This window comes from Anneissia japonica, unplaced genomic scaffold, assembly GCF_011630105.1.
Source record: "Anneissia japonica isolate Jap-2015-1 unplaced genomic scaffold, ASM1163010v1 scaffold41793_len627382_cov181, whole genome shotgun sequence".
NCBI lineage: Eukaryota > Metazoa > Echinodermata > Crinoidea > Comatulida > Comatulidae > Anneissia > Anneissia japonica.
The window spans coordinates 518,624-534,052 of NW_022750669.1; the positions used below are offsets into that span (position 1 = coordinate 518,624).

The window sequence follows — 15,429 nt, forward strand, 5'->3', positions numbered from 1 at the left end:
TATAATACCTGCACTACCTCAACAGTGTCTACAAGGTTATAAGTCATTTTGTACCAAAAAAGAAGTGCGCCCTCTTCCTACTATATTATTCATATAACTTTGAGAATGAGATACAACAAAAATAAGAAAAATAATAATGTACAGTCTAAGATTGTCTAAACTTGCTACATTATTTCCACTTCACAATAATAGCGTAGGCCTAACATGGTTCGGTTGTGATGACCAGCAGGAAAAATTCGCCGGGGTACAAGCAATAGATGCAAATGTTTTTAATTCTTAAGTGAACAAAACGCTATGCAAGTAGTAAATTGTTATAGGTCCCTGAGCCCCTGTACAATGGTGTTATTCACATAGTGATGATTCAAGTTGACAACGATGAGTATGTTTATACACAGATGCTCCCGTGAGCACAAGGCTGTTCCGTCAGCAGAAGAGGCTCACTTTTCAGCCAAGGCCCTACATCCAGGCCTCACGGTTTTATGATTCATATACGGTACGGTACCGATAAAGGCTAGACAAATCGAGAATGAAATCATCAACATTGATGTAGCTCATAAATCTAACAAACAAAATGTACGCAGCGAGTTATTAATGGGTTAAGTAACTATTTATTTTGGTACCGAAATATCCCGATCAGAATGGTTGAACTCCGACATTTGCAGTAATTGTTCTTTATAAATCCTGACCTATATGCATCGTGCACCCGAGCTTGCTCAACCAATATGGTGTGTTTTTACAGCGTTACGACAATTAATTGAATATGTCATTGGTTCATTACCAGCTTTAATATTTCACCTATTAACTGCAATTCATATTTTATGTTCATAAGCGGCATAACATACATCTTATAGACTAACATTTTTTTCCAGATTTACTTACCACGATAATCGGTGTAATTTAACAAAAAGTGTACACAAAAGCCTTGGCCACAGTGATTCGTCTCTGTGTTAGCGCAAATTATCCTTTGTGCAACCACGGTATATACCTATTGGATGGAGTTATCGTCTCCACCTCTTATATAGGCCTACATGCAAAAAAAATACAGAGAGATCCGACAGACAAACAGCAAAGTAGACCAACGGAAACACAGACACAAGCAGACAACCATATTGTGTTGTTTATTACATATAATAGGGGAAGTCTTAAAGAAACGATGTGGTTTCAATAATGCGTATAAAATACCCTCACATTGTATCGGTAGATCTTTGAAAATATATTGATTATTCTGAATATGATTTTCGTGTTTGTTAAATATAAAACGCATGAATAGCATCACCATCTTTCGGATGAGCGTTTAAAGCTAAACATAAACTAATTAAAAGTACAAAAGAGCATATCGTGGATATAACCCCGATTATAACCCTAAAATTGCGAAAAAGACAACTATTTCTCCAAAGGGGTCCCCTACATGAAACTGATGTGAAGTGAACATAATTGAGTAAAATTGAACATTTTAAGAACAACATTTAGAGTACGGTAATTTACCTAAACGTATAAACGTTGATGATAATAATAATGACAATAACAACAAAATATTATTTTCCATTTTGATTAAGTTCTGATGATGAATGTATTTTCTTGTAACTTATAACCAAACAATTATTATAATATCCGCGACCGTTGTGAACGTTGTGGTTAGGTTGTTATGAGATAACGTTAACACACCGTTGCAGCAAAGTTTAGTCAGAAATTACGTTATCAACGTATCTATGGCTTTTGAAATAAACTTTTTGAATAGTAAATCTGAAAATTTATTATAACGTAAAATTGTCGCTGTGATACCATTTGTGTTTACAAGATATAAGTTAGTCATAATTATTGTCAAAATAAAAATTCTGCATCTGCTATACCTATATACACGTGATATAGTTAAATAAATAATTCTTAATAAACAAATAATTCTTAATAGAGTTCTATTATCTTCTGAAATTTTGATTAAATAAGTTAAATAAATTACAAGCTAGGCCTATGTACAGTAAAATGCTGTGACTACCTAGGCCTAATCTTACGGTATTAATTTATTTTATAAACTAAAAATTTTTACTGGTTAGCCGGTTATTTTTACCAGTAAAATTGACGGCTAAAACGACTTCGGGAGAACACTGAAGTTGAAATAAAGTCGAAAGATTAATATATAAATTGTTGTTCTATGGCATAAACTAACCCTTTTCACAGTGTTGCCCTGTCCATCCAGACTGGCAACCACATATGCCGGGTGAGACGCATTTCCCGCCGTGTAAGCACTTAGACGAACAGACGGCTGCAATAAAACAAAACAAATTGAATGGCACTGTATATTGTATATAAACACTTTCAGTATCAAATGCAATCTTGAGCAAGCCATTCACGATGAGTCATCATTTTAATTTTAGTTTCATCTTCGGGAATTTATCGACTTAATTGTATTCCACCTCAGAGAGTACTTGTAGACCTGTATTTATAATAGTAAAGTGTAGTTAGCGCATGATCCGAGTTTCTATACAAGGAAGCTATGGGCATAGACATATTATCATTCATACGTATTGACTTGGCAATTGCTTTTTAATGGCCCCCCTTTCACTTTTTTCTACAATTTTCTAGAAAGCGCATAGAGGATCCAACGGTGTGCGCTTTACAAGCACAATTATTATTATTATTATTATTATTATTATTATTATTATTATTATTATTATTATTATTATTATTATTATTATTATTAGTATTATTATTATCATTATTATTAATTAATAATAATAATAATTAATATTATTATTATCATTATTATTATTAACTAATAATTGTAATAATAATAATAATAATAATAATAATAATAATAATAATAATAATAATAATACAGTAATATGTATTTCGATAAAGCATTACGAATGGTGTTTTCTGTACGCCTGTTTTTCATTCCACCCTAGAATAATTGTTACATTTTACAGGCTAAATCACAGAACAACGACTCATTTGCTACTACATCATTTTGTTCCCATATTTTATGAAAAACGTCTTAAAGTAGGCATATAACGATCTCTTAAATTTATCGGAACATAACGGTTTACAATTATTATGACTTTAAATAATTAATAATTAATATTTATTCATGTTAGTTTATCGGATTGATCGCGTTAAAATGACGTCACAAGAACTTACGTTCAGTACATGACGTAGCATATTTGTGTGGTAGTTTCCATCCAGGGCAGCACATGATTTTGCTTGTTACTGCTGGCTTTGTATAACGTGTTCGGTAGGCGACGTGGTACACAGCTCTGTAGGGATAGAAAAAATGCAGGTTGTATTTTCAACGTAAGCGTAGATATTAATAGCTTTAAGATCGACAATCATTGTCTCACAGCAACACTAGTAGAAACAAGAACGGACGTCTCACAAGAACACTAGTAGTACAGAAACTCATAGGCCTATTAAATTATCGGATTGGCCAAGTCCAAAATGACGTCACTAGAACTTGTGTTCGCAAAGTCATAAAAACTTTTTGTCAAAATTGCTGTGTCATAAGCCAACGATGAATGTATTTTAAATTGCCGTCTTAATCAATCGACAAATTCAATAACATGCGTCCGCATAATTACATCATTCAGCACAGTCAACCACGACAATGACCAATTTGATAACAATTGACGTCTACTTCAGTGGGGATATCTGAAGATGACAGATGCTAAGCACAGCTCGTAAGGACAGAGTTGCTATTTTGACTGATGACTTCCTGCGCCTTGTACCCATCATATAGGGCAGACTCGCGCTTTAGTTCATCGCCAGTTACTGTGCAATATTTACATTATTGTAGTGGCGGATCCTCGAAATGGGTTTCCATGGGTGAGAGAATCTTAAGTTATGGAGGGTTCAGACCACCTCAGAATCACCATGAATGGGACTGAAGTTTATAAAATGTTGTGGATAGACGACCGAAAACGGCACTCCCAAACTTTGAATATCCACCACCTCCCCCCCCCCCCTCACCTTTTCTTTTTTTGAAAAAAAAAAAAAAAGAAAAGAAAAACTTGATCTGCCAAAACGCCTAAGAAGTTATTTTCGGGTGTCTAGAAAACAAGATTTCACGGGGGCATGCCCCTGGACCCCTATAGTAGTGTTATCTCAATCTGCTCCACCTTCGGCCCCTTTTTGGACATCTATGGATCCGCCCCTGTACAAAGTACTGTAGTTAATTTAATGTTAGTAGTTTCCGATTCGATCCAATCCAAATCCGAATACAGTTAATTCCCTACTCGCACAAAATGACCATGGTTTCGTTCTGTTATATACAGGTTACTCGATACATAGGTTTTTGCGTGGCTACAACAGCACGAAAAACAACTATATCGTAAATCATTCAATCACAAACTTCTAACTGTGTGCGGTATTCGACTGATATGATTATTAAAAAGACGACTGTGGGGTGGTTACATTTTTAACAAGTTAGAAACACTTTAAATAATAAGACGCGTCATTTGTGGGGTCGAATTTAATTTTAGAACTTCATGATAAGTGAGATTTAAAAATGTTTTAGAACGTTTATGTTAACTGTGTGAAAACGTCATTGTAAACTTAATAAATAGAGCCTGATGTTTTTCAAGTTTTTTTTTTTATTGAAATAAAATTACAGCTACTATGTTACAAGACTGCTACATAATCAGAACTGACATGTTGACCTTGATATGTACTTGTAGCGTTTTAGCTATATATTATTTCTATTAGGCCTAATATAATGTTTAGACCGTCACAAAACACTTGCATATTAAATTAGGTTAAAATACACACTTTTTATTAGAAATTAAAATGGATTTTAAACGTTTCTAAGGATTTTGGTTTACTGTCAAAATATTCCTTTCAACTTTCAACACATTTCACTATCAAGGTGCCATATAGACATCGTTTACCAAAATAGGATGAAGTACCAAAATATAGGAAGACTATACTTATACTTATTCACATTGTCCCTTGTGGGACGTTTAGGAAGAAGAGTAGCCTAGCCCTACTTTAAAGTTCTTATAAACAAATTTAATGCCAAATTTAATATGGAGAACTACGGTAGGTTTACCTATAATTATAAATGAAGATTAGTTTAAAATTGAAGGGTGGTGGGATGGTTTGTAAGAACCCATTACGGTAGGTAGCCTATACACTACACTTTACGTTTGTAGTGTTCGATAATAAGCCACAGCTTGGTTACAGTCTTGACTGATGTGTTCTGAGTCATAGGCCATATATAAGTTTATTTTTCTGGCTGAAGTTTTATCCCATCCATCAATTGGTATTATTTTATAAATGACTTAAAGTCTAGTCCGTTCTGTTAATTGCGGTCCGGTCTGGTTTAGAATACCAAACTCTTTTTTTTTTTTCGTATTTTCCAGTTATTACGGACATAGACCTGGATTGACTGCAGACACCAGATTCTTGGCAAACATTTTGTTAGACGATGCTACATAATGTTTGGATTACAACCATGTAAATGCTTGACAGACATGTATAATGGTTAATGAAGGGATTGTTCCGGTATAATTCTGAAAATCAAGAATTTACACATCTGGGCGAATGCATAGAAACCGGGCCTATAATGGTTTTTAGCTGTTGTATCGTGTATCGTATTTATTATCCATTTTTGTTTCTCCTAAATGTTCATTATTATAAATGTGTCTTAATTAGCCGCTAATGTCCAAAGACTTACGGTACCTTATACAGGGGGTAGGGGGCACCGTGTAATCGCTTATGAATAATTTAAAAAAAACAAATAACCGACGATTCCCAAGCTCCAGGGAATTATCTTTGAAAACGCCTCATCTAGTTTGTCAGAATTAAGAACACTCCCTTACAGTTAATTAGTGTTAATGTGTAAACAAACGAATGCAATGTAAAGAGGGCTTGTCAGTAACATTTCCATAAGGAACTTAAAGTGACCTGTCATTGACATTCAAAAGGCATGATGAAGATGATCTGAACCAGATCTCTACCAAATAACAATCAAAAAAGCATGAAATTGACGAGTATCACATTTCGTGACAATAAGGTAAACCCCAAACGACACGAGTCAAAGGTCGTAGCTGATGACGAAGCTTATTAGATTGCTGCACTGAAAGGTTAATTCGTCTAGTAGTGCTTCTTTTATTTAACTACTTTGATTGACAACATTAGGCCTATAACACGTTTTTATTTTCTAATTCTTATTGCTGCTTGACAGGGCCTTTTACCAGAGGTTTGTGGTTGTGTGCAGCCTAGCAACAATCACTGTTGTTTACCCCATGTGCAGAATCAGAACCAATTAGGCCCTTATATCGCATTATATTTCTATAAGAATTGTTGCGTGAATCGGTTATTGTAAAGATGACGTCGATAAATTCTAGGAAAAACACTAGACATTAAAAACAACGATTGAAATTGCTCATAAGTTGACAATTTTGAATAAGTCACAGATCGACATGATTTATATGGGGTTTTGGACCAAAGTCCTTTTGTGGTCTGTGGTTTATAGTGGACAAATTATTAATTAAAATCATAGCCGGATTCAAGGAGGCAGCCGCCACCTCCAAAAGTGGAGAAAAAAAAAACATTTTCAAATTTAAGTCTGAGTGTCATACCAGACAATCTCGAGATAGCCATATCCTAAAATGTTGTACCGAAGCCCCGACCATGGTGAGGCTGAGGTGTTTAAACGCCCCACCTATAAAATTTTCTGCCGGGAAGTCTCTATACTGGTGTACTAGTACTTCCTGGATCCGCCACAGAGCTGAAGATGTATACACTTTTTGTTGAAATTTCAAAATAAGTTTGTTTGCTGATCCTGAGTTTGTAAATCGAGCGCCATCATGACTTACACAAAAGTTTTTCAATAATGTATGTATGCTGTGGTACCTTGTAAACTGTTTGTTTTAGAAATCGACGTACTGTATGTGTGAAAGAGAAGTATGGCATTGCAGGACGGACACAACTATGTTAAAAGTCACATGCATACCTATTGAGGTCTATAGGCCTATTTTACAAATAACTAGAAAGTAGTGATCTGGAAATAAAAACCGGCATCGAGTACACCTGTCGAGTAAAATACACACAACTAAGGTTAACTCATACTTGCATTACCCATCGTTCAATAACCCCTACACGTTGTCCGAGACAGACTTCATATAAGTAGTGGCCGGATATCCTTTACAACAGAGTAATAATAATTTGGTACAGCACATTATTACCTCATCATTATAAACACATATCCCGAGGGACTAGACTTCAAATCTGTGTTAGCTATTAGGCCTAAAAGCAATAAAAAACAATAATAATAATAATAAAAAAAACTCCCAGTCTAACCGTTTGCCCTCACTCGTTTTTGCCAAACTACACATTAGGAAAATTTCCTGTTGACTATTGCAACTGTGGTCGCTGATAGCTAGATTTTACCATAGTGACAAATTAAATTTTCTCCTTGTTTTGGTATGAACGCGGTTAGACCTAATGTATAAATAGATATTGCAATTGGAAGTTAAAATTGAATGAGGGTTAACCCAATTAAAGGTGAATAAGAAGATAGGCGCCTAGTATTCGTGTTTCCATTTACAATCCTTTTAGGGAATATTGCTGATAAAGGGTTTCCCCTGTGGTGATACCAACATTACGTTGAATGCTGGTGCGTTTAACAGCATCCGGACAAAAGCATATTCTTGTATCTTCCACACATCATACTTCATGAATAGTTAACTCCCTACAACACGAACAGGCGAAGACACCAACTCCCAAAATCCTATATCACAATTGTAGGATGCAAACTCACACTCACTCATGAAATTTAAACTCCCGGTATAGACCAATTCACAACATGATAAAGATGAAGACACACACAGTATCTTTCAAACCACTCACAAAAAAGTAACCAGTCACATGATCAGTCCGAGAGGAAACACCAAGGTAGAATCCAAACTCTTTCTGAAGAAGCGATCAGTCATACTTCACAAGAAGGCGGCAACACTGGAAGCACACCTCTCATGAGAGAAGAAGCCAGACACATCACTCAAGGAGGAAGGAACACCAAATGAGAATCACACCCTTACGGGAAAAGCAGTCACATCACGAAGGGAAGAGGAAACACTATGAATCACAGCTCGGACGAAACAACAGTCACACCACTTAGAGAGGAGGCAATACTAGCCACATCTATCACATAAGAAGCAACCTGTCATCTCTGTAGGACGAAGAAACACTAAAAATTACACCTCCCAAAAGGAAGAAGCAACATCACTCAGAGAGTCAAGAAGTTAGGAACACCAAATGAGATCACACCCTCACGGAATAAGCAGTCACATCACTAAGGGAAGAGGAAACACTATGAATCACAACTTGGAAGAAACAACAGTCACACCATTCACGGAGAAGGCAACACTAAGTATGAACTTATCACATAAGAAGCAACCTGTCATTGAATGAGGAGAAAACACGAAATATGACACCTCTCAAAGGAAGAAGGAACATCACCCAGAGAGAGCAGGAAAAACCAAGTATTTATCACACATCTCAAAGAAGAAGCATCCAATCAAACCACGTATGAGGAGCAACACCAGGTATGAATCACATCTCTTATGGAAGAACAACCACACCACTAAGGAAAAGAAAACACCAAGTATCAGCCACACCTCTCAAAGAAGAAGTAACCAGTCCCACTATCACCGGAAGGTGGCAACCCGATACCTCGGGAGAAACAACGGGATACACTGCTCGGAGTGGGGACAACACCAAGTATGAATCACATCTCACACCGGAAGAAGAAAACGGTCAAACCACTGAGGAAGAGGAAACACTAAGTATGAACTTCCCTCAGGAAAGGGCAACCCTAAGTATGATTGACACCTCTCAAGGGAGGAATAACGAGTTACACTATTTATAGAGAAGACAACACCAAGTATCACACCTCTCAAAAATTATTCTGGTCCCACTAGCATCCCTAAGTGAAGTGAATGCAGCACCTCTCAAGGAAGAAGCAACTAGTACTCTGCCCTGGAAGGAGGGAACACCAAGAGACGAAACAGCCGTTACACTGCTCGGGGTAGGGGGAGGGTGGGGTGAGGAGGCAGACAGCATCATGGTATGAATGATACTTCTCGCGGAAGAGGCAACCAGTAATTGACCCCGTTATCCACTGGCGCGACCAGTGGAATAGTTAGTGTCAATCTTACTACTCAAGAAGGTGGCAACCCTAAGTATGAATGACACCTTTTAAGGGAGAAACAATAAATTACACTACTCAGGGAGGAGAAGATAAGACCATGCATGAATCACGCCTCTCACGAAAGAGGCAAAGTCACTAGAACCGTCCTCCACTGGCGCGTCCACTGGAAAACTAAGTGTCAGTCACATGACTCAGGGAAGAAACTACTCCTCAATACATTATACATTACTAGTAAGGGGACTACATTTTTATTCTTACTTGTATCGAGTGCACATCGAACGTCCATTGCTGCATATAGTTACGTAAGGCTTGAATACTGGTTGGTAATACGACTCAATTATCATCCTTGGCTTCTGGTTAACCTCTGAATTGCTACACACATGTCTCCTGTACATGAAAATAGAAAAATAAATTCAAAAATAAGCCAATATGATTCTCAATATTACAGACAAATAGTGAAAGATTAATAAAAAGAAAAAAAATATAAAAATAGGAATTTAAACATAACAAATATGCTACAAGATGATGTTTGCCCAACCTGACGTGTTATAAATACTGAATGCTCATTGCATTCCTAACAATTAATGAAAAAAACATACACATTATAAATAATGTATTGACATTATGAAGTCTTCATCGCTTTGGAAATTTAAATTCCCTGTTGGAAGTCATTTTGAGTAAATTAATTTGAATGTGTCAGTATTGTAAGATAATTTATTTGATTGCTGATCATGGTTGTCCTAATTAAATTAATTGATGAATGTTTATGTAACCTATAGATAATACTAAGACCTCATATAGGCTATACATAAACGTTAATGAGCAAGATACAATATGTTCAACGATGTAGGTAGATCGTTCGTTTGGAATCGTAAACCACTTGAGCTATCAAATGAAATTTTGCAAGCAATTCTGGTAACCATAAAGCTACCACATCGGATCCGGGAAGAACTTCGGACCACGTTTCAGATGCGCTGAACGCCAGCGTTCCTATTCCACACTGATTCGGTGTGAATGCTGCTTAAAACCACGACCCTATAAAGTTCTCAATCACATGTCAACATGAAATGATGTTTAGACATTCTACTCTTGGCATTGTTTACAGTTATTCAAACTCTCGTCTAGTTTGCAAAGCAAACAGTGAACATCAACCGACAAGATGAGTGAATTTGATATTCCAAACCATTCTAATTTGACATATGGATTCTGTGGAATGTGTTATTTCAAAAAGGAAACGCGTCAATAAAAGCGCGTTTGCTTATCCTAAATGTCAAATCACTTTTAATAATTATCGCTATCCTAGTGAATTTTACGGATAAAACAGAGAAGAATTGTTACCTGATTATAATTGTATAACTACAACCTGGTTTCCTTAAAATCGCTACACTGTCGCTACAGTGTTCTGATTGAAATCGTTGAACTGCGTTGCAGTTGGGAAGGAGCCCGATACGACCGATCAATCATCATCACCAAAAGCTGTCGGCGATAGAGTGTAGCGATTGTATGGAAACCAAGCTTAACTATAACATAATAAATAATCTAGTATTTTACCAGCACAATTCCATTTCATGCTGTTTACAGCCCTATTGCCACTGATAGTTGTTGGAACGGTACATGAACTTCTTTTTATTGGAATGTGCACCCAGAGTGGTCAATACAAACGCGTTTGCTTAAACTAAATGCCAAATTACTTTAAATGATATTATTAATAATAATGTCAATCCCAATGAACTTTTGCAGATAAAACCACAAAGACGAAGTGTAATCAGATGATGATAATAGTACTATTTAAATTTATGTAGAGGTTAACCTTAGGTAGGACAACATTTATTTTGTTGGTGTCTCGGTTAACACATGTTATGTTCAATCGTGTCTTGCACCCCTCTGTTTTTGTTTCATATTATTTTCTTGTTTATGTAGGCCTATTGTACTGGTAGGGTGATCGAACTTCGAGCTTTATTGGCCGAGCGGTTAAGTCAGGGGCACCGTAACCTTAGCTCTAATATCGGCGCTGGTTCGAACGGCTCACTCGCCAATGCTCGCCAATGGTTCCGGTGGTGGAACAAGTCTTCTCGGATAAGGACTTTAAACCGCAGGCCCAGCGTATGCATTTGGCTCGTGTGCACTTTAAAGAACCCAGTACATTGTTCGAGAAGAGTAGGGGGTTACCCCGGTTTACTGGTCCATTAATTCCCCTGTTGTTAAACGGATATGCCACGTAGGACAGTGATTAAATTCACTTATTGGCATATCCTTGGCGCTCGTGCCTAAAGAAATTAAATGAAATTTACTCTTCTTAACCCACCTGTTATATTGTGTCATTATACATTCACTTACATTTGGTGAATAAACAAAACTTAAAATTTGTACTCACCACTGTGTAACTGTATAACTCACTTAATAAATAATCTAGCTAATATTGTATCTACGCAATTCTATTTCAGGCTGTTTGTATTGATGATTGTTGTGAAGGCAAAATAGACCACGACATTTTTTATTGGAATGCGTTCATTGTGTACACCAAAGTCGTCAATAAAAGCGCGTTTGCTTATCCTAAATGTCAAATCACATTTAATAATTACCGCTAGCCTATCCCAGTAAACTGTTACGAGTTATACCATAGGGAAGAGGTTTTACCTATGATTGTAGTTTCACTCACCGCCCTGTAATTATATAACTAACTTAATAAATCATGAAGGTAGTAGTTTACCGACTCAATTCTATTTATTGCAGTTTATGTTGATGATTGTTGCTACGGCAGAGTCGACCACAACATTTTTAATTAGAATGTGTATATATATCTACCGTATGCCTTCACAAGATGTTGCCAATAAAAAGGCGTTTGCTTACCCTAAATGTCATATCACTTTAATAGGTATTCGCTGTCCCAGTGAACTGTTACGAATTATACCAGGGGAGAAGTGTTCTCTATGATGCTCATCGTTCTGTGAATATAAAACTAACTAACAAAATAAATACATCAAATATAAAGATTGTTGCGAAGGCGAAGTTTACCGCAACTTTTTTATTATTTAGGATTTGCGCAATATGAGCACAAGAGTGACTTTGATTTTTGCATTTGTTTATTGGCTACTTGTATTATGCCTATTTAAAAGTCGGAAATACGAGTGAAGATGTATGATTCCATCAAGTTTGGCGGTAAACGGAAGTTATATACTGTTATATAAGACTGCAACATGCAACATAATATATTCCTTAAATATGACTAACTATGATAATTACTTATAACAATTATTCGCACCAATCCATATGGGGTCGGGCAGATCAAAATACTGTAATTCAACACTGCACAAAATTACAAATATTAATATGGGCAAACCGAAAGTAGGCGAGGGGTCGTATGCAAAGACAATGGGGAAGTTGACAGACAGGGCCATCGGACGAAAACTTCAAATTGAGGATGTGATGGCTAAATGATACATTTGAGGGAGGGGGATGGGAGGTAGAGGAATGGGAAACCTGTCCGACAGGGAGGTCTGATAGCATCCGGCGAACTTGGCAGGGTCTAAGGTCTAATCCTCCTAATGTCAAGGGAAAGTGTGCAAGTTTGTGTCAGTTAAAGTTATTAAGAGACGTGAACGCATTAGAAGTAATTAATTAATTAATTATGTCAGTGGTAAGCAGTAGGACCGTTCACATCAAATTCGTACGATTTCCAATCCGGACTCCGGATCCGGAGCGATGGATCTGAGTTTTTTTTTTGTTTGTTTGTTTTTTTGTTTTTTTTTTCGTTAGACCAATCAGCAACAAGCCTGGTTGGTTCGAACCAATCGAAAGCATATAGGCCTACGTACTTGACCCCAAATAACCGTGTTCCGTACGCAATGTGAACGCAGCGTTCAAAAAACGCAACTCACCATTTTTTTTTATGTGAACGTAGCTTTAACACAGATAATAAATAGCAGAAGATAGAGCAGCTTCCCAATATAGTGGAACATCCTTTCGAAATGCATTGTGGGTACACGGAGAGCAATTTTACCCAGTCCGCTTTTTAAGTTCTTTGGCTTTACTTCCAAAAATGTACAACACACAGCAGTATAATACGGATTAGCTAAGAGGACTGGTATCCGTCATGTCTACTCTGGGCATATTTTTAAAAAGTTAACGGAGGGTTAATTCCCTATTTGAAGTAACATGCATAGCATATATCTTAATGAAATGGATACAAAGGTTTCCTATTTTATCAAGGAATTAAAGAATTAGAGAGAAAGGCAAAACAGACTTGCCGTTAGGAAAACTCTCGAATTTAATTAGGCCTGAGGGTCAAGAATTTCTTTTTATTTTGATTATTCTGGGATAATGCCATCGTGTGTAGTGAGTTTAAGGGATTACCACGTCCTGGCGACGCAGAGTAAATCCAACTTATCTTGGCTTAGTGATGGATTAAAATCATAACCGTGAAACGTTTCTTTAAGTGACACGATACGAGCGAATATGTTTTATAAATGGACTCAAAAAAGCCGAATTAGTAAAAAAAACCCACTGATTATGACATGGAATTGAACTCATGACCCTATGGATAACATCGGTGCTTCATAGTTTGAATTATCCTCTCTGTCGGCATCTATCCATGCTAATGGCCAACAGCGTTCGCAAAATATATAGATCAAAAGAAACGCAACCAGAGGGTACGTCCTTAACTTTCGTCAATAGTGCACACACTTAACGTCCGCTAAGTGTGCAGAGCCGGTTGAATCGCAGCTTTGTATTACTACGGCAACTTCAATGCCCACATCCTGGCCTAATGATAGATTGCTGGTTAAAATGTAAAGATTTCGATCTTGACAAAAAAAAAATAGGACCTATTAGTACATTTTCGATTGTTTAAAAAATGTGCGGTGCGAAAACTAAACTCAAGGACCACTGCAAGTATTAGGTGAGGGCCACGCAATAACGCACAGCGAGGAGAATTAATCTCCAATTTTGTTATTGATGTTGGGTGGTGGTATAAGTGATGGTGGTGGTGTTGTCAGTATTAGGATTAAGTCTTGTAACCACAAACAATAATCAAACGTTGGTTAAACAACAATATCTTGGTTTCAAATTTGTTACGATAATGTATGGTGATTATTCCTAAGAGTGGTACGGTAAGTTAATTCGTATAATCCCACCCCCATAAGCCTGAAATAGACCATGCCTGTATATTTTAGAAAATGACAGAGCAATTAAATACATTATAGGCCTACACAATCTTGGAGCACAGTTTAAGTTTATTAAAAACAATCGTAATTATTTAATTCAAGTAAAAATTCAAAAGATTTGCAGCTAGATATAATTTAAATGACTTTGGAGGCAGTTTCTATGTATCACCTATTTCTTTCTTAAATTGACCGAAAAAGAAATCAAAAGCCGGGCATTTCCTGATGCGCCCGACTGTCGTCAGCCGACGCGTTTATGAAGAACGCAACGCCACGACGCGCACTCAACGAATCGTTTTATTGACGATTCGTTGCAGATATTCACGTAGTCTAGCACTCAAAGGGAGCGGAGTTCGATTCGTCGGCCGACGGTCGTATGACCGTCGCACGAGGCAGTGAGTATCCGGTTTAATGGCTACTAATTGCTTGGACTTGCACGCATCACTCAAACATTCTATGATGGGGCCAGTTCATCGTCCGGGTTGGATCGGGGGCACTCTTGTGTTCATATTCCAGACGACACATACTGAATACATCAATACAAATAAGCTATTTAAATGGATTTTGCCTAAGCCACTTGTGGGGTTGATAGTGTAATAAGCACTCTTGAACACATTATTTCGTATCAAAAGGGACATATGACCATTCAGACGTCATCGACATCAAAGCCATCACATTCTGTATCATTCTAAAAATATTTAAAACATTGGATGTTCCACTGATATGTTTTGACCATGGTTTGGGCAGAGCAAATTTTGCTATAAATTATGAAAAAAATAAGCATCGTATTGATTGTCGTTCTAAACAAAATATATGGCCTAATTTTATTTTGATAGATAGGCCTACGTTAGGTTACGTTTTTTCATTGCACCAATCAAAATGAGTTCCCAATTCACTTGTCAAAAATTCACTGACTCGAAATAAAACGTCTTTTCACTTTTTCTTCAGTTAGTGATGTTCCCAGCGACGGGTTCAAATTTTCAAAGGTTTCTTTCGTAACAATCGCGTGAACGAGACCAATATTTAGAATATTTATTTTATGAAAATGGAAAAATGTCCCGATGAAATATTGATAAGTGTTTACCCTACTATTCTGTTTTCGTAGAATATCGCTTAAAATATTTAAAA

The 15,429-nt window shown here is 36.7% G+C and overlaps 1 protein-coding gene across 1 annotated transcript in view; it reads right to left on the bottom strand.

Annotated features, from left to right (window-relative positions):
• Positions 1 to 13: 13 nt before the first annotated feature.
• The window catches only part of LOC117121450 (epidermal growth factor-like protein 8), a 33,552-nt gene continuing 18,136 nt past the window's right edge, over positions 14 to 15,429 (bottom strand). Inside the window, exons 2-4 of the mRNA XM_033266664.1 lie at positions 9,401 to 9,529; positions 3,136 to 3,251; positions 14 to 2,260 (exon numbers count right to left, since the gene is read on the bottom strand). Of these exons, the coding sequence (XP_033122555.1) occupies positions 2,160 to 2,260; positions 3,136 to 3,251; positions 9,401 to 9,529 (346 nt within the window). The 3' untranslated portion in view covers positions 14 to 2,159. The remainder of the gene's footprint in view (positions 2,261 to 3,135; positions 3,252 to 9,400; positions 9,530 to 15,429) is intronic.